Source organism: Microcebus murinus, chromosome 6, assembly GCF_040939455.1.
Source record: "Microcebus murinus isolate Inina chromosome 6, M.murinus_Inina_mat1.0, whole genome shotgun sequence".
In the NCBI taxonomy this organism is placed as follows: domain Eukaryota; kingdom Metazoa; phylum Chordata; class Mammalia; order Primates; family Cheirogaleidae; genus Microcebus; species Microcebus murinus.
The window spans coordinates 100441204-100467587 of record NC_134109.1 but is presented as its reverse complement, the minus strand read 5'-3'; the positions used below and the strand labels follow the sequence as shown (position 1 = coordinate 100467587).

Here is a 26384-nt window from a genome sequence, read left to right as displayed (position 1 = left end):
GAAACAGACCAGAATGAAACGCCTGATTTTCTATGGGCAGATTGACAAGATAGCTCTGTGATAATCAGAGATAATTAGCTGTGCTCCTCTGAGCCTCTAAACTCCTCAGAGTGAGGACATTTTGAAATTCTGGTTACTGATGCAGAGACATGATGGGACTCTGAGGCCCAGCCTCTCTCTAACTACACACACTTTGACAAGGACTTTGATTCTTTTTAAAAAGAATGTGCTGAAACCAAATTGCCACCAGATGTTACCAAAAGATCTGAAATACCTAGTTAAGTCCCCTTCCTTTTTTTCAGGTTTATGAACTTCCAAAGCAGAAGAGATTCTGTTCTCAGGGGTAAATGACACAGACAAGAAGTCTGGATGGTAGCCTTGGGCAGCAGTAGCCTACAGTGAGCCAACTGCTTAGTGGATGCTTGAAAATAAGACCATGTAAACATTTCCCTGTTGCCCTGGCCTATAAAATCTGTACTAAGTGACAGACATGAAATGGCGAGGTGGCTGGGCAATGAGGCAACCAGTGGGAAGAAGGAGCTGGCTGCACCTCCAGGTGTTAAAAAAAAAAGGCAAGAGCTGCATATTCAATGAGCCAACATTAAATCAATCTGAGAGTGACTGTTCTCCATTCCCTGGACTCCCTCAGCCTCCCTTTTACTACTTTTTCTCTTCAAGCCTGACCCCAAATTTCATTAATAATCTAAATCTCCCATATAAAATGACAGAAGGAGTAAGGAGAGTATAGAAACAGTTTGAATTACCTGGCCAGCATCTAACCGATGACTGTTAAGTACCAGGGCCAACACTGTTGAATAGCTATGAAGGGGAGATAATTAATCTAAAAAACTGGCATCGGCAATCTCTAGAAGCTGAGAGATTTTGCTAAGAAGTTTGTTAAACCTAAATCCTCTGTGTGGGTTAATCGCCAGCAGGCTGTGGACACTTGAGACTCTTAATAAACACTTGGCAATATTTACAACAGTAAGTCCCTATTGGCTCCTCTGCAGAAGCAGGATGAGAAGGGATGGAAAAGCTACACATCACACTTACCATCTTCTGTTTCCTGCCACACGATGCCTTCGAGGTTGACACTGGTTCCAGGTTCACAAGGGCCCAGGCACTCAGGCTCTGTAGCTAGAGCCACATCACACGTGTTGACCCCGACTGATCGGGTACGAACCATGATCTGCTCACAGGGAGATGAGATGTCATTATTGACCACTGGCACCAAAAGGTGCAGTGGCAGCACCGCTGGTGTGGAGACAGGGGACTCCATCTGTGGGAAAAGAGAAAGTAGTAGCTGAGTTGTAGGGAGAACATTTAGAGGAAACACCTTTTCTGTGTTTAATCTAGTCCTATATCCTTTCCTGTATGAGTGCAGAGGCTCTAAATATAAGACTTTGGTCCTTCCTTTCAAGTTCTAGCTCATGATACCACTACAAATCTAGTGGTTTAGATGAGAGCATCCTGTACTAGGAGAAGCTCTACTTCTTATTAATGATCTTCCTGATAAACTGTGCCTGGCTAAAACTGCTATTTTTTTTTTAAAGAGTTCTATTTTTTCTCATCTCATTTAAAAATCTCTAGTGAAAAAGAATCAGGGCCAGATTGCAATATTATCAGAGCACATAGACTGATGAGAAAGAAAAGGCCCAGCTTCTGAGGCATGTTCTACTGTGTACCACTATGCTTCCTACCAATCTATTAATAGTATCCAATAAATAGTATATTAGTTAGGTATAAAATCCATGAATATGGATGATGATAAAAAGAGGAAGAAATATACAGATCCTAGGAATGCATAATTCTTTTTTTTTGAGACAGAGTCTTGCTTTGTTGCCCAGGCTAGAGTGAGTGCCATGGCGTCAGTCTAGTTCACAGCAATCTCAAACTCCTGGGCTAAAGCAATCCTTCTGCCTCAGCCTCCCGAGTAGCTGGGACTACAGCATGCGCCACCATGCCCAGCTAATTTTTTCTCTATATATTAATTGACCAATTAATTTCTTTCTATTTATAGTAGAGACGGGGGTCTTGCTCTTGCTCAGGCTGGTTTCGAACTCCTGACCTTGAGGGATCCACCCGCCTCGGCATCCCAGAGTGCTAGGATTACAGGCGTGAGCCACCACGCCAGGCCAAAATGCCATGATTCTTAATGATCCTAGGTGCTTTAATAAATCTTCAGTTAGAAGGAAATCTACTTAAAAGTTATAGGAGGGCTGGAAGCAACATTGTGGGGGTTTTTACCCTCAGAGACTATTGCAGTGATTGGTTAATAAGAATGGTATGATTAACACTTGAGTTTATGATAAGAAATAAAAAGAAAAAAAAAAAAGAATGGTATGTTAGAGTATGACTCTAACATCAAATTTATCTGTAAGAAACAGGAGGTACTGTTGCTATCCAGAAGCCAATCCATAGCAGTCTGAAGATGTAGCTGACTATGCACACACAGATAGACATAGTCAAACACCAGAAATCTACCTCCACTAGAACCTCTCACTAGAATGTAATTAGGTTCCAAGAAGAGTGCAACACATCTAGAGACAACATAAACGTAATGAAGCTGGTGATGATACCTTACCTCTTTAAATCCTAGCATTTATTAGGCTGACAAAGTACCAACTTTTAGCCTATAATGCCCAAATCCTAAATGAGCATAATGTCTTGCATACACAAGTGCTCCTGGGCGGCCAGGAGGAAGCTATGCTACTACAAAGGCACTCAGTACACACACTGGCTGGTTTCCTCTGAAGATTAAGTATGATACCAATCAGTAGACCTAGAAAATGAGAGTCAAGGATTGGGACCCTCTTCTCCTTGTGAAAGATTTTTCAGGCCAGTTAAATGTAGTCCTTGAATAGAGACATTCAGAGAAAACCACACATAGATCCATAATCTAAGCTGCTTAACAGCTCTGCAATAGAACTCAAGTTCTGGGATAATTTACTACATGACCACCACTCTACCTATAATCTATCTCCCTTCCCCCAACACAAACACACACATATAAGCTTTCTAACCTTGAAAACTAGTCTAGAAGCTGAGTTCTGGGTACTGCATCCATTCTCTACAGCTGGCTCTGACTTCTTGGCTTAGAAAGCCATCATTATTTGCAGATCATGAGAATGCTCATACACTGATTCTGATTAATTTGGGTCCCCGAAGAGCTGCCGAAACATCCTTATTGGCTTATTGACTCACACTCTCACACACACATCCTTATACTTCCCTAACTCTACCTTTATCATAAAATGAAATGGAAGCACAAGCCCTATATAATGAATGTTCTACATTTTTGATAAATGCCAAAAGGCATTTTTGCTCTTTTGAAAATCAGGCATTTATAATTTAATTTGGCAAACTTGGGATGTGACAGATCCTGGAAAGACCCTTTAAAATTTCTATGTATTGATTTGAAGGTAAAAACAACACAGAAAAAGTAAACTGGAACCTCCCTACTATTCCTCTATAGGGCTGGAATCTGGCTCTATTCCTTAAGTTCTTTCAGGAATGCTGTAAGAAACCTTTGAGAGTCATTAGAAACAGGAAATTAGAGAAAGAGTATATAGATCATCTTTACTCTTGGCCTTACCTCTGTTTCTTTGTTCTTTCTCTTAGAGAAGAACTGAGACAGAAGCAATTTCACAGTCAGTGTGTACATTTCCTTTACTTAGTGTCTAGTCCCTTTCTATACTTGCTTCTACTAGCAAGAGAAAGCATTTCAAGGTCCTCTTTCTTGGACACACACATTGGCGTGAACCTTCTAGGTCACTCCTGTGAACTTTCTGATTGCCTTGCTTGTGCATGTCCTATTGCCAATTTGTTTCACAGCTGAGGAAGCAATCCCAGGCACAGAAGGAGATAAGACCCCACTGGGACACCTACACATTCACTCAGTCATCAAGGAAAGCTCTTTTCTGGAAGTGGTTTTATTTCCTGCTAGGTTATTCAGTGCTCCTGGGAGGCCAGGAGGAAGATACGCTACTACATTCTATATAAAGCCAAGCCCCCCCCCAATTCTGCACTGAGAAATCCAGAAAATAACACCTAAGATGTAAATTGGAAACACCACTCTTGCAGTAAAACAGTTTGCCAGATTAAATCCTGCTACAGAACATCCGAAGAGAAAAAACTTTAGCTGGGCTGATTACTAAGAATAACAGAACTGGCTCATACATATGAGGAGCCAATTAATACGTATGCACCAAACTACCCTTACTGATCAGTTACTAGGTAGAGTTTAGGATCTCTGTATGAGGATAACTTTATTTAATTAATTAAAAGAAATGTTTAGGGGTGGGGAAAAGTGAAGAAATCCATCTATGGTTTTGGAACTATTCAGTTTCCTTCTACTTCGCAACAGAAATCTAAGGAGAGATCACAGAGCAGCACAATAATGTTTAATTACAGCTCCAGCTCTGCTAATTACCATTTGGTCACATCTATAACCCACATTAAGCCATACTGCATAATAAGCAGCTCTGTGATATTCACCTAATAACCTAGGTGGCTTTACAGGATTTCTTATTCTACTATTCACTGCAACAAACACAGCTTCATTTATCACTCTCTAGGAGAAGATAAAAATCAGAAAAGGACTCATTTTACTATCTTTCTCATGTACTTAGGATACAAGAGCAAGAATTTTCAGAAGATTGGTCCCATCAGGGCAAATAAGGAATAGGAATATAAGAAATTTAAGGTCATTAAATGCCTTAATAACTACAACAACAACTAATATTAGGCCAATTCTCAGTCTCTAAAATGCTAAGAAGTGCCACCCATCGCTCCTGGGGCTCAGTTTACTGGAGAGGTAAACAACAGAACAAACACAAAACTTACAAGAGACTTACAGAGGAAATCTCTGGAGTTTCCCAAGAGTTTACCTCCTTTATCTTTTAATGATATTTCTTTTCAATTCACCTTCATATATTAGTTTAATAGCACCTATTAAACTGATCTGAGTGCTTATAGGCAGGTGACAGAAATGGGGATTGCAGAGAAGAATAAAGAAAGGCCAGAGTCACTAATCTCCCCACAGGAAGTAATTATACACTGACTTCAACTGCCTCCTACACTTGAGAGGCATGAATGGAGAAAAATATTCAAGGCTGTAACATAATTTTAGGAGTAGAAAATACTCTAAAGAAATATTTGGGACAAACTTTTGCCTCTTACTTTCATAATCTGAGTCTCATATCTTCACCCCCACAGTCAAAAGGCAGAAAGGAAGTTAGTTCCACTGATAACTGCAATAGTTCTAAGAAACTCCCTTTTCCTGAAGACTGAAAAGATAATTAGGGATAATGGTTAGAAGAATGTTCAGATTTATTTGGAATTATCATATAGATTGTATAGAAAGTAGAATGTCATCAAATACACTAAATACTATATTAATAAGGTGTTATCTTTCTCAATAATCTCAAATGTCCTTCAAGATTTTACAGTGACTCAGCATCAGCAATTCTAATAGTAACATAGGTGCACAGGGCAAAGAGATTAAAAAGACTTAATTACTGATACATGGACAAACACATAAATACCCTCCTCCCCTGCCAAGGTATATAAAGCTTTATTTGCTCACCAAGTATTTATTGCGGGTTATTAAAAATAGCAGGTGATTTAAAAATCCCATTTATCTATTTATTATGTTATTTGTCACTCAACTAAAATACAGAGAAAAAATTCCTCAATTATTTGAACCAATTTCTGCTCACTGGAATTGAGACAAAATAAGTTTATATCATTTTTTTCCAATTAAGGATTATTTTTGCTTATTCTGAAAAATCAGCAATTCCTTGTCACGAGAAACTAATAGTTAGAAATCATGGAATCATCGAGGATGGAGGGAGAAATCTGAATGCCTCCTTTCCACAAATTCTTGTTAGAATGCAACAGAATATCCTGAGTAAATCCCAAAACGACCACAACATTTAACTATTAGTGGAGAAAATCCAGCATCTTTTCAAACACTAAGCACCTTGCTTCCCCCACCTCCTTTTTTTTTTTTTTTTAAAAAGAGGCTCCTGGTCTGCTGAGCTTCCAGATTTCACTTAGGCTCCTTTGAAAATAATTTGAAAAATAATTTGATTGTAATTCTGGTTAATTTCCAAAACATCTTGTAGCAGAAGGCAACAAGGAAAAAGAGAAAAAGGAAGACACAGTAGGTGGCAACATAACCAGTCTTCAAATAGTTCTTAGAAGCTACATATTCTATTATTCATAGAAGACTTACTTTAGCACTTAATTTTAACCAATCAGCACCTGGTCAAGGTCAGCAGTGAAAGCTGTTCCAGTGTGCACCAGAAAATGCAAGTGCAGTGAACCTATAATTTGAAGACTACTGTCTGTAGTCTGTTCTCCTGCAGTGATCCCTATATGGGCTCAGGCTCAGACCCTAAAGACCTTTTCTGGTAAAGAGAAAGAGATAGATCAAGTCTGTTTAAATTCCCTACATGTATGAATGGATAAATTATGCATGAAATTTAACAATGAGAAAAAAAATCTCATAAGCAAAATCAGTGCACAACACAGATTACATGGCAATGTCCATTACTGTAGCAAAGCATTTTTTTAAAAAAATCTGTTTATTTATTTATTTATTTTAGAGATGGGAGTCTTGCTATGTTGCCAAGCCTGGTCTCAAACTCCTGGCCTCAAGCAATCCTCCTGCCTCTAACTCCCAAAGTGCTGGGATTACAGATGCAACCACTGCGCCCAACCACGGCAAAGGCTATTACTGAATGAAGCATCTCCACTGCTCTTTCCTAAGTCTTCTCACTCTACAATCTTCTTCCTGCTTGAAATTCACATTTTCCTTCAGCAAAGCCATTAACTTTGCAGCTGATAAGTGATGATAAAGACCTAAGTACTCCCACTGAAGCCTACTGTATTTTTGCCACAGAAGGTTGATGATCCCTCCCATTCTTGTATCATTCTAGGGGAAGCACTACAATTTGTTTCCCCAAAATAAGGAATTTCTGCAACTATTTTCTTTCCTGAACATACCTCTTTTATTTATCTCACAAATGCATTTCTTAAAAAGTCAAGTCTTGAATGTGTCACATCTCCACTCCATTCTTTTACACCTCAGGATATAAAAACAAACCAGTAAACAAAATAAATAAAAAATAACCCACAAACCAAATAAAGTTAACATAACAGAAAGCTTAAAGCCTTTTCCTGAATCATTCAGAATCACAGATGTCAGAAGTCTTAAAATAGTGATTCATAGGCCAGCTCGCACAAGCCTATTAACCTATAATGTGGCTGGACCAAACTGTACTAAAAATGAATGAATCATCATTCACATTGATAATCCTATGAGAAAACATGAGAATTCTAAATTGAGACGTCACAAACCACATCTTGCTCTGCTGTAGCTTAGGAAAAAGAAATGGGATAATTCTCTCGGCTCTAAGCCAGCTGTTCTCAAACTTTTGGGTCATGGAAATCCTTAAAAATTGAGAGCCTTAAAGAGTTTTTGTTTATGTAGGCTGTTTCTATTGATATTTAATGTATTATAAATTAAAACCTAAAAGATAAAATTAATAATTTTGAAATAGCAAAATTAGAGACAGAACTGATCAGTAGTTGCCAGGGATTAAAGCTGGGGGCAGGGGAGGTGGAAGGGTCAGGTAATGTGGTTATAAAAGGGCAACACAAGAGAGCCTTATAGTGATGCAGCTGTTCTGTATCTTGACTGTGTGGTGGATACACAAACCTCCATGTCACAAAAATGCATGGAAATAAAGCACGCACATATACATCAGTACCAGTAAAATGGGGAAAATCTGAACAAGATGGGTGGATTGTATCAATGTCAACATTTCAGTTTGATACTGTAATATATATAGTTTTGCAAGATATTACCATTGAGGAAAACTAGGTAAAGGGTATATGAAATCTCTCTGTAGTATTTATTACAATTACAATTATCTCAAATAAAAAGATTAATAAAAAAATTGAGGCCCCCCCCAAGAACTTTTATTTATGTGAGAGAGATATATATTGATATGCACCACTAGAATTAAAACAGAAAAATCTGGTATGTATTAACTTATTTAAAATAACATTTAAAATCTACTACATATTAACATATATAACAGTTTAAATAAAAAAGCTAGTTTTCCAAAAGAAAAAAAAAACAAACAGTCCTTTTTAAAAACATTTTTTGCAAATCTCCATAATGGCTGGTTTAGTATTAATAGAAGACAGCTGGATTCTCATGTCTGTTTCTGCATTCAACCTAATGGTGAAATGTTTTGGTTGAAGTATACAAAGAAAACTGGCCTCACACAGAATATATATGGTGTGTGTGTATATGTGTGTGTGTGTGTGTGTGTGTATATATACATATATATATGTCTCATATATGTGTGTGTGCATTTTTGGTGTGTGTTTTTTACAGACAAAATTATAGAATGTTTGCATTTAATAAACTTTTCAGATAATTGGATACTCTTCTTTGATATGACACCAAAAAACTCAGCAAGTGATAGTTCTTAAAGGTTAGAAAGGTAGGCCAGGCGCAGTGGCTCATGCCTGTAATCCTAGCACTCTGGGAGTCCTAGGCGGGTGGATCACTCAAAGTCAGGAGTTCGAAACCAGCCTGAGCAAGAGTGAGACACCGTCTCTACTATAAATAGAAAGAAATTAATTGGCCAACTAAAACTATATAGAAAAAATTAGCCGGCCATGGTGGTGCATGCCTATAGTCCCAGCTACATGGGAGGCTGAGGCAGGAGGATCCCTTGAGCCCAGGAGTTTGAGGTTGCTGTGAGCTAGGCTGAGGCCATGGCCACTCACTCTAGCCTGGGCAACAAAGCGAGACTGTCTCAAAAAAAAAAAAAAGAAAGGTTAGTGGCAATGTGGAATCTGAAACTGTATCAATCAACTTTTTGTACTCTGTTATAATACATTAAAATCCACTGGTCCATCTTGTACTTTGAATGTTTCTTTTACCCATGAGTGATTTTTTTAACATATATTGGTCATTAAGAAAATATTGGTTCACTGAGTTATACAACTCTTTTAAATATTGAAATACTTCATTAATATAAAAAAGTTATATTCATAATATTGTTTCTGATCTCATCAGAAAAGACTTTGGGCACTGGTAAACTGTCAAGCTCACTGAGGGACAGACACAAGTTTTCCAAATTGTAATTTTTGCTTGAAAGCTCATGTTTTATCATTAAGAAATATTATCAGTTGTTTTCCTTGGAGCAACAGGGTCATTTAATTCATCTTTCAAAATGTCTGCCAAACAATCAAGTCTGAGTAATTATAATTTGTCTGTTCTTTTAAATAAAAATGGCATTCCATGAAAAAACTGGCTAGTTCGGCTCACAATTCAATTGCAGAAGTGCTTTTCCTAGAGAGAAACATTGTTCTTTGGCATGTAGCAGAAGTGCTTTAAGTACACTATCCATTTTGTCACAAAGAATGTAAAATGACATGTATCCAAAGCTTGAGATTTTTTTTTCAAAGTTTGAGATTTAAGACAATAATTTTTACTGCATTTTTAAGAACATTTAAAAATGAAACTGGCTTTTAATTTTTTAAATCTTTCACTTTGAGCATATAGTGGTAAAGAATGTCCTGTAATCCCAGCAACTTGAGAGGCTGATGCAGGAGGGATTACTTGAGGCCAGGAATTCGGAGAAACCTGGTCAACAGAGTGACACCCCTCCTCCATCTTTATAATCAATCAATCAATAAATAAGAAAAAAATAGCTAAGTATGGTGGTGAATATCTGTAGTCTTAGCCACTCAGGAAGCTGGGGCAGGACAATCACTTGAGCCTAGGAGTTCAAGGTCGCAGTGTACAATGATCATGTCACTATGCTCCAGCCTGGGTGACAGAGTGAGACTTCGTCTCTTTAAAAAAAAAAAATGATGGCTACTAACACAGTTTAGTGTCACTACCTTCATTTTGTGCCAAGATGCCAGCCATCTACCCACCATTGCTTTTGCACCAGCAGTGCAAATGTCAACAGAGTGAAAAAGGCAAATGATGCCTTAGTATTATCAAGAAAATAGTTATGACCTTACAGAACCCCTAAAAGGTCTTCAGGAATACCTAGTGGCCTGAGGGTTACACTTTGAGAACCAATCAAATTCATCATCTAGGACTGGGGAAGAGTTCAGCTTCCCCAAAAGCATATGCCTACCTGATTCCTAAATAAAATGGGGATTCTGGTAGGAAGGAAGCAGGAGATTGCCTATTCAGTAGGCAAACCACAGTTTTTGCCACAACAGGGCAATTTGAAAGGAAGGGTGAAGTAAAAAAAGACAAGAAAGCAAAGTAGGGTAGGAAAGAGGGCTCCTAAGATTCATAGACTAAGGACTAAGTAAGGGATGCTTACAAGTTAGATGTTAACATTTCAGCAACTGAGTAATAAGTGGATGTTCAAAAAATCTGGTAGAATGAGGAATGTTCAACTATTGATAAAACTGACCCTTACCCGTGGCAGGGTGAGGGGGAATCATTCTTTCCAGTGCCTATTTGTTTTACAATTGCCAAGGATAAATAAGACTTCTCTGAAATTATAACTTAGTAAATCAGAAATTAAACATGCTATTATCTAAAAGAAATGTTAAAACAGTTCTCAACGAACTAGGAGCCATCATTTCCTACAAAAGGCTTCCTTGTCCTTGCCATTTAAGCTAAAGATATAGAGAGAAATTTTCAAAGTGGTGTGAAGGGTGTTGTACAGTATAGGTTAACTCCTGATTATGGACACCTTAGCAACCATAGTTGAACCAAGTGAAATGGCCATCTGTTTAGATAGAAGCCAATGCCCAAGTGTCTTCTAGGTGATTTTGTGTTGGAGAAGGTCCCAGAATATCCATTGATTTGTAAAATTTCCATATAAGACTTATGGATTTGACAGGAAATAATGGGTGATCATCTGATGAAAGGTCATTCTATCTAAAGAATGTACCTTAACCAGCAAAGCAGACTTGTGTTCCTAGAGAGCATGTTTATATTGTTTATATCATGTATATATGTTTCTAAAGAATATGCATAAGCAAAATCATAGCAACACAGTATGAAAGAACCTTAAAGACCATCTAACTAACCTCTCAAGGTAGAATATTTTCTATAATAGGTAGTCATATAACTTCCATTAAACTCTACCTCCACCTGCCTGGGTGTGGAGAAAACAACCCTTACTTTATTAGTGTGACTGAAAAGATTAAATTCTATAACATACATCAAGTGCCTAGCAGTGTGCCTACAGTGTTCTGGCAATCTCACATGATAGCCATTATTAGTTCTGCTAAGAGTTAAGTCATTTTTGAAAGTTCATATTGAGTTTCACATCCATTAAAGCCCCTCAAATCTTTTTCTACTCAAATTTTCATCAGCCAGATTTCCCAAACACCTGTACTTTATACCTGATTATTTTCAACTAAAAGTATATACAGTAGCAAAGGATATAGAGTAAAAAGAGTCTCTCCCATCCTGACACTCAGTTTCCTTTCCCAGAAGCAACCAATGTGATGTGCCTTCCCTTTATCCTTTTTATACAAACGAGGGTGTACCATATACATTGTTCTGCACCTTATTTGTTCATGTAACAAAAATGTAGGTAACTGTTTTAAACTTTAAACACTAATTTAAATGCTAATATTCCTATAGCACAGACTGATTGAAATCTCAGCTCTATGAGAGCCGTAGAGCCTAGTCAAGGGAAAAAAAAAAGAAGAAATCTCAGCTCTATTACTTAATAACTGGGTGACCACTAATATATTATGTAATCTTTTTGAGCCTCAGTTTCCTCTTCTATAAAATAAAACCATCAAAGATACCTATATTTCATAAGGTCATCATAATGATTAACTAATTGGAAAGTGCTTAGTATATTATACACTTAGCTAGACACAGTACAAGTTCATTAAATATTAGCCAATAACATAGTAATAATAATATGTTATTAATTTAAATTTATCTTTCCAGTATCTTGTGACAGTGTCAACTTCTGTTCAGGCATTTAGTGCTTGAGCTATCCATGTGTTGTGTTTCATGGTAGTATAGTTTTGATTTTTAATCATGCCTTCCCTCCCCTGTTCTGATAAAGAATATCTCTTTTTCCTGTGGGAAATCCATTCCTCTGACCTTACTCCACTACAAGGAGGAGCCCAGGTCTATCAAGACTACATGAAATAGGCTCTCCACAAGCTATAGAATCTTCCTTTCTTTGGTACCTTAAGCTAGAAGGACTCATTAAATCTGGAGTTGCCAGAGGCCATTTTGCCTGACAGATGAAGAAGGCTTAAGAGCCCCTACCTAAAACTAATAACCTCCATTCCTGAGAACCTACACATTTCTGATTTGCTTAAACTAGCTTGCACCAGATTACTATCATAAGTGAAATAGTCCTAACCACTGTATCACCCACAAATTTATTTACTGACAAATTTATACACATTTTACTTTATTATATTTTATATTATACTTTATTATAATTTCACTGAAATTATAATAAAAATGGTGAACCAGACTGGACCAAAGGCAGAGTTTTGTACACCATCTCTATCTTGGCTGACAAATATCTAGTAATCTCTACTCTTTATTTTATTTTTTTATTAAAAAAAATTTTTTTTTTTCAGACAGAGTCTCACTTCTGTTGCCTGGGCTAGAGTGCCATGGTGTCAGCTTAGCTCACAGCAACCTCAAACTCCTGGGATCGAGCAGTCCTTCTGCCTCAGCCTCCCAAATAGCTGGGACTACAGGCATGCGTCGCCATGCCTGGCTAATTTTTGTTTATATATTTATTTTTAATTAATTGTTTTTTATATATTTATTTTTAGCCAATTAATTTATTTCTATTTATAGTAGAGACGGGGTCTCACTCTTGCTCAGGCTGGTCTCCAACTCCTGACCTTGAGCAATCCACCTGCCTTGGCTTCCCAGAGTGCTAGGATTACAGGCGTGAGCCACTGCGCCTGGCCTGGATTCCTTTCTTCATTCAGCAACATTAAATACCTACTGTGGTTTAAGCATTATACTATGCTAAAGTGGTGAATATAATATGATTCCTGTCCTTAGCTTCGGTAAGGTAAACAAATGCGAACAAGTAATTAAGGCAATGTCATATAGGATGCAAAAGAGGTAAGTACAAAGGGAGCAGAATCACTGTGTTTATCTGGGAGAGAGGCAGGTGACATTTCAGCTGAATCTTAAGGCTTAAATTCAACAGAAAGATAAGGAAAATTAGGTTATTTTAGTCAGATGCAACTCCAAATGTATGTCCCTTTCTTACCTTGCATGATGGAGTGGTAAAATAAAATATAAAAAAACAAAACAAAAACAAAACAAAACAAAACACAAATGTATGTTCTGAGAGGGAGCCACAATAGTTTGGCACTGAGGAGTTGGAGGGAATGGCAGATAATATGTCGGGGGGAAAGAAAGCTACTACAGAGTTATAAGCAGGAAAGTGACATGATCCAATATGCTTTTAAATTTTTTACTTTGGCTTTGAGGGAGATTAATCAGAAGGCAAGGACACCAGTTAGAAGCCCACTATAACAGATCAAGTGAGATATAACAATGGCTTGAAATGAGGCAGAAGTAGTTTAATGGAAAGAAAGAATGGGTTAGAGGTGGAATCAATAGGATTCAGTGATTGATTCAGTCAAGGAGGTAAGAAAAATCTGGGCTGACTTCAAGGTTTCTGGTGTTCTTATCTCTGATAGGAGATAAAACAGCAGCAACAGCTGCAAAACAGCAACATGGACAAATTGTTGGTGGGACTTAGTGTTAAGTAGTAGCTGGATGTAAAGGACTGGAACTCAGAAGAAAAGTCAGGGCAGTAGTTAATGAAAGTCATCAGCTTGCTTCAGTGAGATAGCCTAAGGAGACTGGATAGAGAGAGAAAAAGGAAGTAAGCTGAGGAGAAAACCTAGGGAACATCAGCATTTAAAGGAGTAAATCCAGAAAGAAAAGAAGTCTGAAAATGATATCATCATGATGATAAAGGCGAACTTTAATTTATTGCTTACTGAGCGTGTGCCAAGCACTTTTCAAAGTATTTTATGTGTCTTTTATTTATTAAAAGAACTCTCTAATTACTATTAGTGTATGTTTCTAAAGATGAATATATTAAAGCTAGAGGGGCTAGGTAACTTGGCCAAGGTTACTAGTAAGAGATGAGGCTGGGATTCAAACTCAGGCAATTTGGCTCCAGAACCAATGAGGTAATAAAGAAGAGAGAACCAAAACTGAATGAATGGTGTCACAAGAAGTCAAGGGGAAATGGAGTTTAAAGAAGTACATGTGTTAATGTTAAATAAATGTAGCAAGAAGTTCTAGTTGCAGAAAAGGGTAGGGCTTACAAAAGCGAAACTGCACTGGGTAATAGAAAGCATGATGAGGCAAAAGGAAGATAGTTAGAATTTGTTGTATGCCTACTGTGTGCAAGAAGTTCTACATATGGTATCTTATTAAATCTCATAACACCCCTTTGAAGTAGGTGATAGTTTTTGTTTGATAGAAAATAAACAGAGCCATAGGAAGGTTAATTGACTTACTTGTAATTAATTATCCAGTTATTAAGTGGCAGGGCCAGGATTTGAACCAACGTATGTCTGACTTTAAAGCATGTGCTCTTTTCCACTACACTATAATACTCCAAAGAAGCTTAGGAACCCCAGAAAGGAATGCAAGTAGCTCCCACAATATCTGTTTATACTCTGTTCTAGGATTTTGCTAAAGATCACTGTTAAGCTCTACAGTTCATAAATTTGAAAACTGGGAGATTTGCCTATCTGCAATCTTCTGGTACTCTCCCATTAGCAGGATAAGCTAGACAACAGGAGCACTGACTACATGGGCAAATTCTTTCAATATTCTCCAATATGATTAATTTGACTTAGATACTTGAACTCAATCAAAACTCGAGGTGTTTTCTCAAACAAGAAAGAGTACTTGCTATTTTAGTAGTCCTTTGCCGAAGCAAATTCATCTTCTGGTAAAAAGGACAATCAAAAGTTGTTCAATGATTTTTACCTTTTAAATGTGAATTTCCACATTAATTTTGGTAAATCCTTAGTGTGAGCTCCAGCTTTCCCCTCACTAACTTTCCGACCTTCCTCAGCTGATTTAAACTTTTTACATGAATGCATCCTCATCTATAAGATGGAGATTTAACTATCTCACACAGCTGTTGAAAATGGAAGAGAAGAGGCCTGTAGACCTAACTGTCTAGCTCAGTTCCTGCTCAATAAATGCTATGACGATTTACTTCTTTCCCCAACCTAATTGTCCATTACTACTCTCCACCCAATTTATGCTCTGAGTTTCATAAGAAAGGACTTTGTTGTCAAACAATATGTTTAGAAACCATTGGTTTACTTAAAAAATAATGGCAATGTTCAACTAGGGTGGTGGCACCAGGAACAATAGGGCCAAATCACAGGACCCGGCAACCTGCTGGGTAAGGAAGAGGCATAACATGGAGGAAACAGTGGTAAGAAGTAAAAGGAACAAATGGGAGGGCATGGTGGCTGAACTACATGGTGAGCAGGACTTGCCAGACCAAAGGGGTGGTGGGAAAGTGTGGAAGGGCACACAAAAATATTGATTTTTTTTTTTAGCCAGGCATAGTGGCGCATGCCTGTAGTACCAGCTACTCAGGAGGCTGAGGCAGGAGGATCGCTTGAGCCCAGGACTTTGAGATTGCTGGGAGCTAGGCTGATGCCACGGTACTCTAGCCCAGGCAACAGAGTGAGACTCTGTCTCAAAAAAAGAAAAAAATAGATTTTTGCTTAAAGTTGTGTCATAATGTGGTTCTGATTTTTCAGTAAAAATATCCTCCAAAGTGGAACTGAAAAACCTGTCATATTTCACTTTCCAACAACTGTATTGCTAAACTACATTTCAATTTTCAATAATTACTCCTTAGTTCCCTTCTTCTAAAACAAACCAACAAAAAACCCAAAATAACAAGACTATATAAAATTTAGAATTTTATAGAACATATTTAACATCTAGGGCTTACAAAATTTGATAAAAATTATGAGAGGCAATTCATTTTTTTTTTTTTTTTGAGACAGAGTCTCACTCTGTTGCCTGAGCTAGAACGCCGTGGCGTCAGCCTAGCTCACAGCAACCTCAAACTCCTAGGCTCAAGCAATCCTCCTGCCTCAGCCTCCCGAGTAGCTGGGACTACAGGCATGCACCACCATGTCTGGCTAATTTTTTCTATATGTTTTTAGTTGGCCAATGAATTTCTTTCTATTATTAGTAGAAATGGGGTCTCACTCTTGCTCAAGCTGGTCTCGAACTCCTGAACTCAAATGATCCACCCACCTCGGCCTCCCAGAGTGCTAGGATTATAGGCGTGAGCCACTGTGCTCGGCTGGCAATTCATTTTTTAAGGTACAGAAAATTTAAGTTTCTTGAATGCTATAGCTTGGAAAGACATCAGAGAATTCTGACATTGGAAAGTACTCTGTTCTTAAAAATCTTTTTAACTAAGGTAGAGCATTTGGCAAACCAACAATGTAAGGGTCACTATAGTCTAGTTAACAGATTTTTACTGCTTTTACTACTAAACATGGTCCTTATTCTAATACTCACCAATCAATACATTCAACAGAGCAATAAAATGGACAATCATAACTCTATAAGTCTCAGAAAAAGACATCCTGTATTTGTAGAATCAATACAAATTTCATGTCCTTTTTATATTAGAGATGAACTAGCAAACAAATAATCATAGAAGTGAACAAAGGACTGCAAGTATCCTGCACAGGGAATAACTGCCAGAGGAAATGGGGACGATTTCATACTGGGGTGGACCTAAAGTAGCAATTTCCCAAGGAAAAAAAGAAAAAAGCATATTCCAAGCAGAAGGAACAGCCTGTTCCAAGGTGCACAGGCATGAACAATTACATTCAAAGAACAAACAGTATGTTGTTTAGTTTTGGTTAAAGAGTACAGTGAGAGTGAAATTGGGACTTAACATTGCAGGTATTAAGAAGCCACTGAGGAATTAAATCAAGGAGGTGATTTATCAGATTTGTATATTTAAAGGTAAAAAAAATTTTTTTTTTGAGACAGAGTCTCACTTTGTTGCCCAGGCTAGAGTGAGTGCCATGGTGTCAGCCTAGCTCACAGCAACCTCAAACTCCTGGGCTTAAGCAATCCTTCTGCCTCAGCCTCCCGAGTAGCTGGGACTATACACATGTGCCACCATGCCCGGCTAATTTTTTCTATATATATTAGTTGGCCAATTAATTTCTTTCTATTTATAGTAGAGATGGGGTCTCACTCTTGCTCAGGATGGTTTCAAACTCCTGACCTCGAGCAATCCGCCCGCCTCAGCCTCCTAGAGTGCTAAGATTACAGGCGTGAGCCACCGTGCCCCGCCTAAAGGTAAAATTTTAATGGAAGGAGAGGAGTAAACTAAAGAGATTGAAAAGGAGGGATCCTAGGAATAAACACAGTAAGTAATAAATCAGAAGTAGGGGGACAACAGGAAGGACTCAAGAGACATTCAGGACCTATAAGCAATTTGACTTCGTGAGACATCAGACATGTAGGTAATCAGTAAAGGAGTCAGGTATGATTACAATTTCTGACTCCAGATACCTGGGAGATGATTCATTCTACAAATATTTGCCAAGTATCTAATACATGTCAGGCACTACTCTAGGCACTGAGGATACAGCTATGAAGAAAACACACAAAAACTCAGTCTTTGGAGCTTGGATTAGAGTGGATTGTATTCTATTACCATCTATTCCAAGAAAAAGAAGGAAAAGAAATAGGTTTTAGTTTTGGTTTGGATGAAGGTTGCAGAAAAAGTGTGATTAAGTGTTTTAAAATTTTTTTTACTTTGCTCAGTTGCCAGTGCTATAAGAAAAAGAAGCCTGGAAATGCATTATAGGTAAAGAAGTAGATAGATCTTCAGTGTACAATCTGAAGAGGTAATGGGAGTATTTTTAAGAACTCAAGAATAATATATACAAATACAAATACAAACACAATATAGCCAGGCATGGTGGCTCATGCCTGTAATCCCAGCACTTTGGCAGGCTGAGGCAAGAGGATCACTTGAGCTTAGGAGTTAAGGCTGCAGTGGGCTGTGATTGTGCCAGTGTATGGGTGACAGAGTGAGACCCTGTCTCTACAAATAGAAAACAAACAATGCCCCCAACACACAATATAATTTTCTACCTATTTGACGGACAAAGATGAAAGAGTTGAACGTACCCAAATTGGCAAGAGTATGTAAAAAAAAATAGGCACTCACAGGCAGTATTAGTTGATACCTTCTCTAGAGGGCAGTTTGGCAATATGTATAAAAATGTAAGATAAAATGCACATGCTCTTTTGTCCCCAAATTCCATTTCTAGAATTTGTTTCAAGAAGCTAACAAGATAGGTACACAAAGATATATGATGTACAGTTTGCTTCAATGTTGTTTTTAATAGTCAAACAAAAACAAAACAATCAGAAACAATCTACCCACCACAGCATAGATCTCTACCTACTATCAAGGACAGATGCTTTTTAGTGAATAAAAGGAGAAAGGGTTACAATGTAGCACATATTAGCCCATTAATGTTAAAATGATCTCTCTACATAAGTATATATTACTCTTACACAATGTGTAGATCAGCAATAGAATTAGAGGTTCAGATTTGGAAAGGTCCCAGCAGTCATCTCCAGGTGTTAAGATTCTAGATGATTTTTAATTTCTCTTATATTTTTTGGCATTTGATTTTTCATTACATTTAGAATTTATTATTCTAGTTTAAAATGTACTTTTTATTTTGAAGGAAAAGGGAAGTGTTTATATGTGTGAAGATTTATTATAGGGGACCTAGGTTAGTAGGAAATGGGCAGGTAGGGGAAGAGAGTGAGAATAGTGTGACATATAAGTAGAAGGGGGAGGCAGAAGGGTAAGGACATTAGGTTAGAACATCCATTGCACAGGTCACTAAGAACATGACTGGCCCAGAACAGCTGGGTGGTCCCTAAGAGTTGGGGACTGGGTAGTATTTCTGTGACCTTCCTAAGGCAGATATTTATAACCTAAAGACAGCTAGTATTCATTTTATTCTAATTGTCTAGAACCAAGCAGCAGCATCTACACATATGCAAATATGCAAGATCTTTGTTGAGAAATAAACAACAATGCCAACTCCCCCCCTGTGGCAACCAGAATCCTATCTGGAACAGAGCCAGAAAAAGCCATGTTTCCAGCACTTCTGAGAAAACTGTGGCTGCTGCTTATCAAATTAAAATGCAAAGCAGCTCACTCCAGTGTCACTGGGAACTGTCAGAAAGGGATTATGCTTCCCACCCCAAGGATGCAGGTCAGCTAAACAATACCCATCTTCCTGTGCTAAGAAGGAGGGAGAAGGAGGAGAAAGATTAGGCCTGTTTCCAAATAGCAGGCCCGCCTGCTTGTTACCGTGGTAACCTCCTTTCCCTGAGCTGCTCTCATTTGTCTCTCTCTGCCTGACCTTCATGTTGCTCTGACAGTAACAGAGGAGGAAAAGGTGCCCGCCTGCCAGCTAAGCACTCAAGCTGAGGGCACTGAGCAAGAAAAAGAGGCACTCAAAGTCCCTCTCATTCTAGACTCTAACTGTGACCTTAGAGCGATTAGAATCCTGAAAGAGATTTCTGGTGGCCCTTGTCATTCCATCCTTCCTCCCCTGTGCTCAGGGCCAGCTCACTTCTCTGATACACCCTTTTAGTGTGAGGAATCTGAGTCAGAGTCAAGTGGGTAGGTGAGAAGTCACAGGGAAGAGAAAAAACAAGGCATGACAAGCCGAAGAATAGAGATAATAAAATATTAATTCAAAACTGCCTGAGACAACTATCAGCATAGTGGTTAAGTACAGTTTTTAGTTTCCTTTCTCTTCAGGATTTGTGACGTGTTCAGTCAATGAAGATGTGAGGGCAATTAAGGTACTTGAGACAGGGTTGAGTAAAGGGCCCAAACGGTGCTTTTTAATGTTTTTCAAGCCCTAGCAATCATTTAAAAAATAATTTATGAGTACCCCTTATGTGTGGCTCCTGGGCTGTGTGCACTGGGTATGAGGTGGTAAATGAAAAAAGACAGGTAAATACATATAAATTAGAAACTGCTATTAAGAAACAAATATGGGCTGGGGTGCAGTGGCTCCCGCCTATAATCCTAGCACTTTGGGAGGCCAAGGTGGGAGGATGGCTTGAGTTCAAGACCAGCCTGGGCAACAACAAGACCCCGTTTCTACAAAAAATAGGAAAATTAGCTGGGCATGACAGCCTGCACCTGTAGTCCCAGCTACTTGGGAGGGTGAGGCACGAGGACTGCTTGAGCCCAGAAGTTCGAGGTTGCAGTGAGTTATGATGATACCACTGCACTCTATCCTGGGCAACAGAGCTAGACTCTGTCTGGGGGGGGGGGGGGGGAAGCTAGCTAAATGTTATCTACTGAGTTCATAAATGATTATTAAGCCATCAATCTTGAAGATACTATGGTCTATGGTATCTTAGAAAAATAGGACACTTATAGAATGTCTTAGAAAAATAAGAGCTACAGCAGTGTGGTACATCTTCTGCCATTAGCAGTCATTGTCATTCCATCTCTGTATGAGAGCAGGGCTGACTTCCATTAGTTCATCTTAAATGGCATCCTCAAATCCATCACAGACTTTACCCCAAACCTACTAAAACTGACTTACGTTGGAGTAATGAGCTTATAAAGGAGGTGGCAGGGCCAGATTTTAGTTCTGGTTTTCTACCATTTATCTGTATAACCTTAAGCAAGTCACTTTGCTTCTCCAAACTTCAACTTTAAGAAATAACATAAGTAGATTTCAGGCGCAGTGGCTCACGCCTATAATCCTAGCACTCTGGGAGGCCAAAGCAGGAGGATCCCTTGAGGTCAGGAGTTCAAGACCAGCCTGAGCAAAAGCAAATTCATAAATAAAATGTAGGCCATGTACAGTATGTGTTTTTTTTCTTTCCTTCTCCAAGTTCTCTTGCCAGACAAGCCTAAATTCAGGTTTTTAACTTTCTAGCAGACTTAAACAATGTTTTAGCTTTAATCACTACCAGTATGATCAAACCGTACCACATCTAACTTTTTACTAGCATCTGTTAGTCTCCATATTCACTGTAACTTATCTGTGAATACCATCAAGAGCTTTTTGAAAGTGTAGAGTGTTTTCTGCCAAATCTCTATAATGGACATACCTCTTAAGTGTCTGGGACTGTTATAGTATGTACAAATTTCTAACCATTTATTTTAACCTTACAGAAAGGAAAATATCACATAAAAGAATATCTGTGAAAATCTCCATAGATGTGGACTATTTTAGGAAGAAGCAGAAGAGGGCTTTGGTTTAAGAATGGATGAGATAAAAGAAGAAAGACTTCTTCAAATAGAAGTAAAAGGTGAAGATAATGAGACCAGCCTGAGCAAGAGCCCATCTCTACTAAAATCAGAAAAAATTAGCCAGGCGTGGTGGCTCCCGCCTGTAGTCCCAGCTACTCAGGAGGCTGAGGCAGGAGGATTGCTTGAGCCCAGGAGTTTGAAGTTGCTGTGAGCTAGGCTGATGTCATGGCACTCTAGCCTGGGCAACAGAGCCAGACTCTGTCTCAAAAAAAAAAAAAAAAAAAAGTGAAGATAAGTAGGAGATAATGATTATGAGAAACGAACTTTGAAGATAGCCAACTTAGGTTCAAACAGACCCTCCACTACTGGAGGGTGTTAACTTTAAGCAAGTCATTTAACTTCTTTAAGCCACAATTTTCCCATTAGTAAAATGAAAATTATACTAGTATGTATGTCACACAGCTATTACAAGAATTAAATGAAATATCATATAGAAAGCATTTAGCATTGTTGCCTGGAGCACAGTCTGATAAATACTGCTGTTGCTGCAGTTTCTGTTGTTATTAAATGTGCCCTAGGGATCCTTCAAAGGTGTTCATCCACTGGCCTTTATCTCTGAATACAGATTAGCCTGATATTAGTAGCTCTTTTCAAGCTAACAACATGTCAAAAGTTAGCTATTAAATCATCAATTAAAAAACTCAAATGGTCTGTCTCTTTTTTTGGCTTTTCAAGACCATCCTTATTTTAGACTGGAAATAAAGCAGGAACACCTTCCACAATTCTTGTACTATTTTACTCTGGTCTCCATCAGAAAAGCTAAAATGGAACTTGCTAGTGTTCATCTGAGCGAGCCAAGAACAAATCCAGGAAATAAAATCACGAAATAACATTCTGATGTATCATTAACTTGGGTAGCTGAAACATTGCCTTTGTTGCACTATTAAGACTAAGAGGTTGCTGTAATCTCCAGTAGTCTCTACAACCTTCCCCTTTCCCTTCTTATAGAATAAACTGTATAATCCAAGAACACAATCACCCCAAGAAGATAAAACTGGTCAGCAGGTGACAAATTGGTAATAATCCCATAATTCTCTAAGGAGTTGAAGAGAAAGCACTTAATCTCCACTTTAATGAGAGATTTGGCTAATCACTTGTCTGAGAAGGAACCTTTGGAGAAACAAATAAAGAGACGGCTTCTAACAGGAAAACTCCCTACAGCACAATATTTTAGCTGTTTTTAAAAAGATCTGGGGGATCTCTCAATTCTCACCCCCCACTTTCCCTCTGTAACAAGGTGAACTTAATTCTGCCAAGGAAGTTTTCCTGGCTTCTATCATAAAGTTCTATTACACCCTTGAGATTTTAAGACATTAGCTGTGGTCACTTAAGCTCTGTTGGCCTAGTTTCCTTATGAGATTAATAAAATGTTAGGATTGTATTTTCTCTTCTAAATTCTAATCTTGTCTAAATCCAAACTGGTATGACTGTCAGGGTGCAGCTATCCTTAACAGTACTACTAATTGCCAGTAAATGTTTCCTCTGAGGAAAAAAAAAAAAAAAGAAGAACAGTACTACTATTAACTGAAGCTTTATTACAAGTGTATCCATCACAATGAGAACCTCTACATTCAGATAAACCTTTTCTCTGCCAACTCAGGAACCTCTTCAAAATGATATAAATGAGATAAAGGAAGCACCTAAACCCAATGACAATAGACTGACATCAGGCTTAGGATCCAAGTATGATTGGTGTTAGAAGAATCACAATTTTTTTTTCTTTTTGTTTTTTAGAAACAGAGTCTAGCTCTGTCACCCAGGCTAGAGTGTCCTGATGTCAGCCAGCCTAGCTCACATCAACCTCAAACTCCTGGGCTCAAGCAATCCTCCTGCCTCAGCCTGCAAATAGCTGGGAGGCACATGCCACTATGCCCAGCTAATATTTCTACTTTTCTGCAGAGATGGGGGTCTCACTCTTGCTCAGGCTGGTCTTGAACTCCTGAACTCAAGTGATCCTACCACCTCGGCCTCCCAGAGTGTTAGGATTTCAGGTATGAGCCACCATGCTAAGTCTGAATCACAATTTTTGAGCTCCATAGAGATATGTGTATGATAAATGGTGAAATAGTTCAGATGCATTTATCTCTCAGATTTATCTTCTTTCAATCTGTGAAATATTAAAATGGCCTATTTTGGCATGATTTTCACATCTCCAGTGTCCCAGAGCATAGTTCTAAGGGTTTTCGCCCCCGTTATAGGTTTTGTTCAGGTTACTAGAAAAGATTCTACGGGGTTTCTAGCCACAAAGCTGGATAGGTCTGATTGGGTAAAAGATTAGAGTGAGAAAGCAAGCAACAACTAGCAAGAAACTAAATAAACCAAGTCACTACTGCTGCAAGAATGGGAGACCAGTACTTAAGAGAAATATTATTTTTGCATTTCTAGCAAATACTTATGACAGAAACACATGCTTTTAAACTTCACTGTTTTAAACTACATCAGTCTAAAGAGAAACTCAAGGTTATGTTTCACCATGGTAGCAACAGACCCCATACAGAAATAATCAGTTTTCCCTCAAACCAAGAATTTCTTTTCTAAACTCCTATAGAAAGAGGGGGAAAAATGAAGTCATATTCCAAGAAGTTCTCATATCACTACATAGATGGTGCCCAACTTAATAATGGTTTGACTTACAATTTTTTTACTTTACAATGGTGCAAAAAACGATACTGTACTTCTCTTGTGATGCTGGAAAGCAGCAGTGAGTCACAGCTCTGAATGAGCCAGGCATTTTTAACTTACAGTATTTTCAATTTACAATGGGTTTATCAGGATGTAACCCCATTGAAAGCCGAGGGACATCTATCTATTTACTGCATTGCAAGCCATGTAGCAAAGTACAGTCAGGCACCACATAACAATGTCTGACCAATGACGAACCAAATAGGTGACAATGGTCCCTTAAGATTATAATGGAGCTGAAAACTTCCTATTGCCTAGAGATGTCCTAGCTGTTGTGAGGTCATTGTAAAATGTATTACTCATGTGTCTGTGATAATGGTGATGTAAACAAATCTACTGTGCTACCAGTCACATAAAAGTAAAGCACATACAATCATATAATAATAATTGATAATGATAATAAATGACTATGTTACTGGTTTATGCATTTACTATACTATATTTTTAATCTTTTTTTTTTTTTTTTTTTTTTTTTTTTTTTTTTTTGAGACAGAGTCTCACTTTGTTGTCCAGGCTAGAGTGAGTGCCGTGGCGTCAGCCTAGCTCACAGCAACCTCAAACTCCTGGGCTCAAGCGATCCTCCTGCCTCAGCCTCCCGAGTAGCTGGGACTACAGGCATGCGCCACCATGCCCGGCTAATTTTTTATATATATATCAGTTGGCCAATTAATTTCTTTCTATTTATAGTAGAGACGGGGTCTCACTCTTGCTCAGGCTGGTTTTGAACTCCTGACCTTGAGCAATCCGCCCGCCTCGGCCTCCCAAGAGCTAGGATTACAGGCGTGAGCCACAGCGCCCGGCCTATTTTTAATCTTTTTATAGAGTATACTCCTACTTATTCAAAAAAAAGTTAACCGTAAAATAGCTTTAGGCAGGTCCTGGAGGAGGTATTCCAGAAGAAGGAATCCTTATCATAGGAGATGATAGTTCCGTGCCTATTATTGCCCCTGAAGACCTCATGAGACAAGACAAGCAGGGGGAAGACAGTAATATTGATGATCCTGACCCTGTGTAGGCCTAGGCTAATGTGTATGTTTGTGTCCTAGTTTGTTTTTTTTTTTTTTAAGACAGAGTCTCGCTTTGTTGCCCAGGCTAGAGTGAGTGCCGTGGTGTCAGCCTAGCTCACAGCAACCTCAAACTCCTGGGCTCAAGTGATCCTACTGCCTCAGCCTCCCGAGTAGCTGGGACTACAGGCAATGCGCCACCATGCTCTGCTAATTTTTTCTATATATATTAGTTGTCCAATGAATTTCTTTCTATTTATAGTAGAGGCGGGGTCTTGCTCTTGCTCAGGCTGGTTTCAAACTCTTGACTTCAAGCAATCCGCCTGCCTCGGCCTCCCAGAGTGCTAGGATTACAGGTGTGAGCCACCGCACCTGGCCTTATTTCTTCCTTTCTAATCTAAATGCCTCTTACTTCTTTTTTTTGCCTTATCAGACTAGCTAGAACACCTAGTACAATGAATAGACATGGTAAGTGAGGGTGAAAAAACCAAAAGAAGTAGTAAGAGAGGACTTATCCTTACCTAGGCACTTAAGGCACAAGCATTCAGTTTTTCAGCATTAAGTATAATGTTTATGGTGGATAAATTTTTATATGGAAGAATATCTCTTCTAGTGTTTTCTGAGTAGGCTGAGGCAAATGAGACAGATGAGTACTCAGCTGGGTGCAAAATTTAAGGGGGCACCAAAACAATCAGTAATCAAGATAAACAGGCCGGGGCACGGTGGCTCACGCCTGTAATCCTAGCACTCTGGGGGGGGGGAATATATGCTTAAGGTCAGGAGTTCGAAACCAGCCTGAGCAAGAGCGAGACCCCGTCGCTACTATAAATAGAAAGAAATTAATTGGCCAACTAATATATATAGAAAAAATTAGCCGGGCATGGTGGTGCATGCCTGTAGTCCCAGCTACTCAGGAGGCTGAGGCAGTAGGATTGCTTGAGCCCAGGAGTTTGAGGTTGCTGTGAGCTAGGCTGACACCAGGGCACTTACTCTAGCCTGGGCAACAAAGCGAGACTCTGTCTCAAAAAAAAAAAAAAGATAATGTCTTAATCAATATTTTAAAATCAAAAATCAATGCAAAAATCCACAATAACTAAGATATCAAAATTAAATAAAGACTGGGTCAATATTATTGATTTTTCCTTTGGCTTCTGGCTCCAATATGGCTCTGCATCACACTGTTATCAAAACCATAGAATAACTAAAGAGTGGGCATTTCCGGTAGAAGGAACAGCATGTATAAAGGCCGTAAGGTAGGAATGTTTTGAGTGTTTGAGGAATA

General features: G+C 38.5%; 1 protein-coding gene across 6 annotated transcripts in view; it reads right to left on the bottom strand.

Annotated features, from left to right (window-relative positions):
• The window catches only part of ZNF609 (zinc finger protein 609), a 207709-nt gene that overhangs the window by 55545 nt on the left and 125780 nt on the right, over positions 1-26384 (bottom strand). For all 6 annotated transcript variants that reach the window (XM_012758576.3, XM_012758574.3, XM_012758578.3 and 3 more), the window contains exon 3: positions 1054-1279. In XM_012758576.3, the coding sequence (XP_012614030.1) occupies positions 1054-1279 (226 nt within the window). The remainder of the gene's footprint in view (positions 1-1053; positions 1280-26384) is intronic.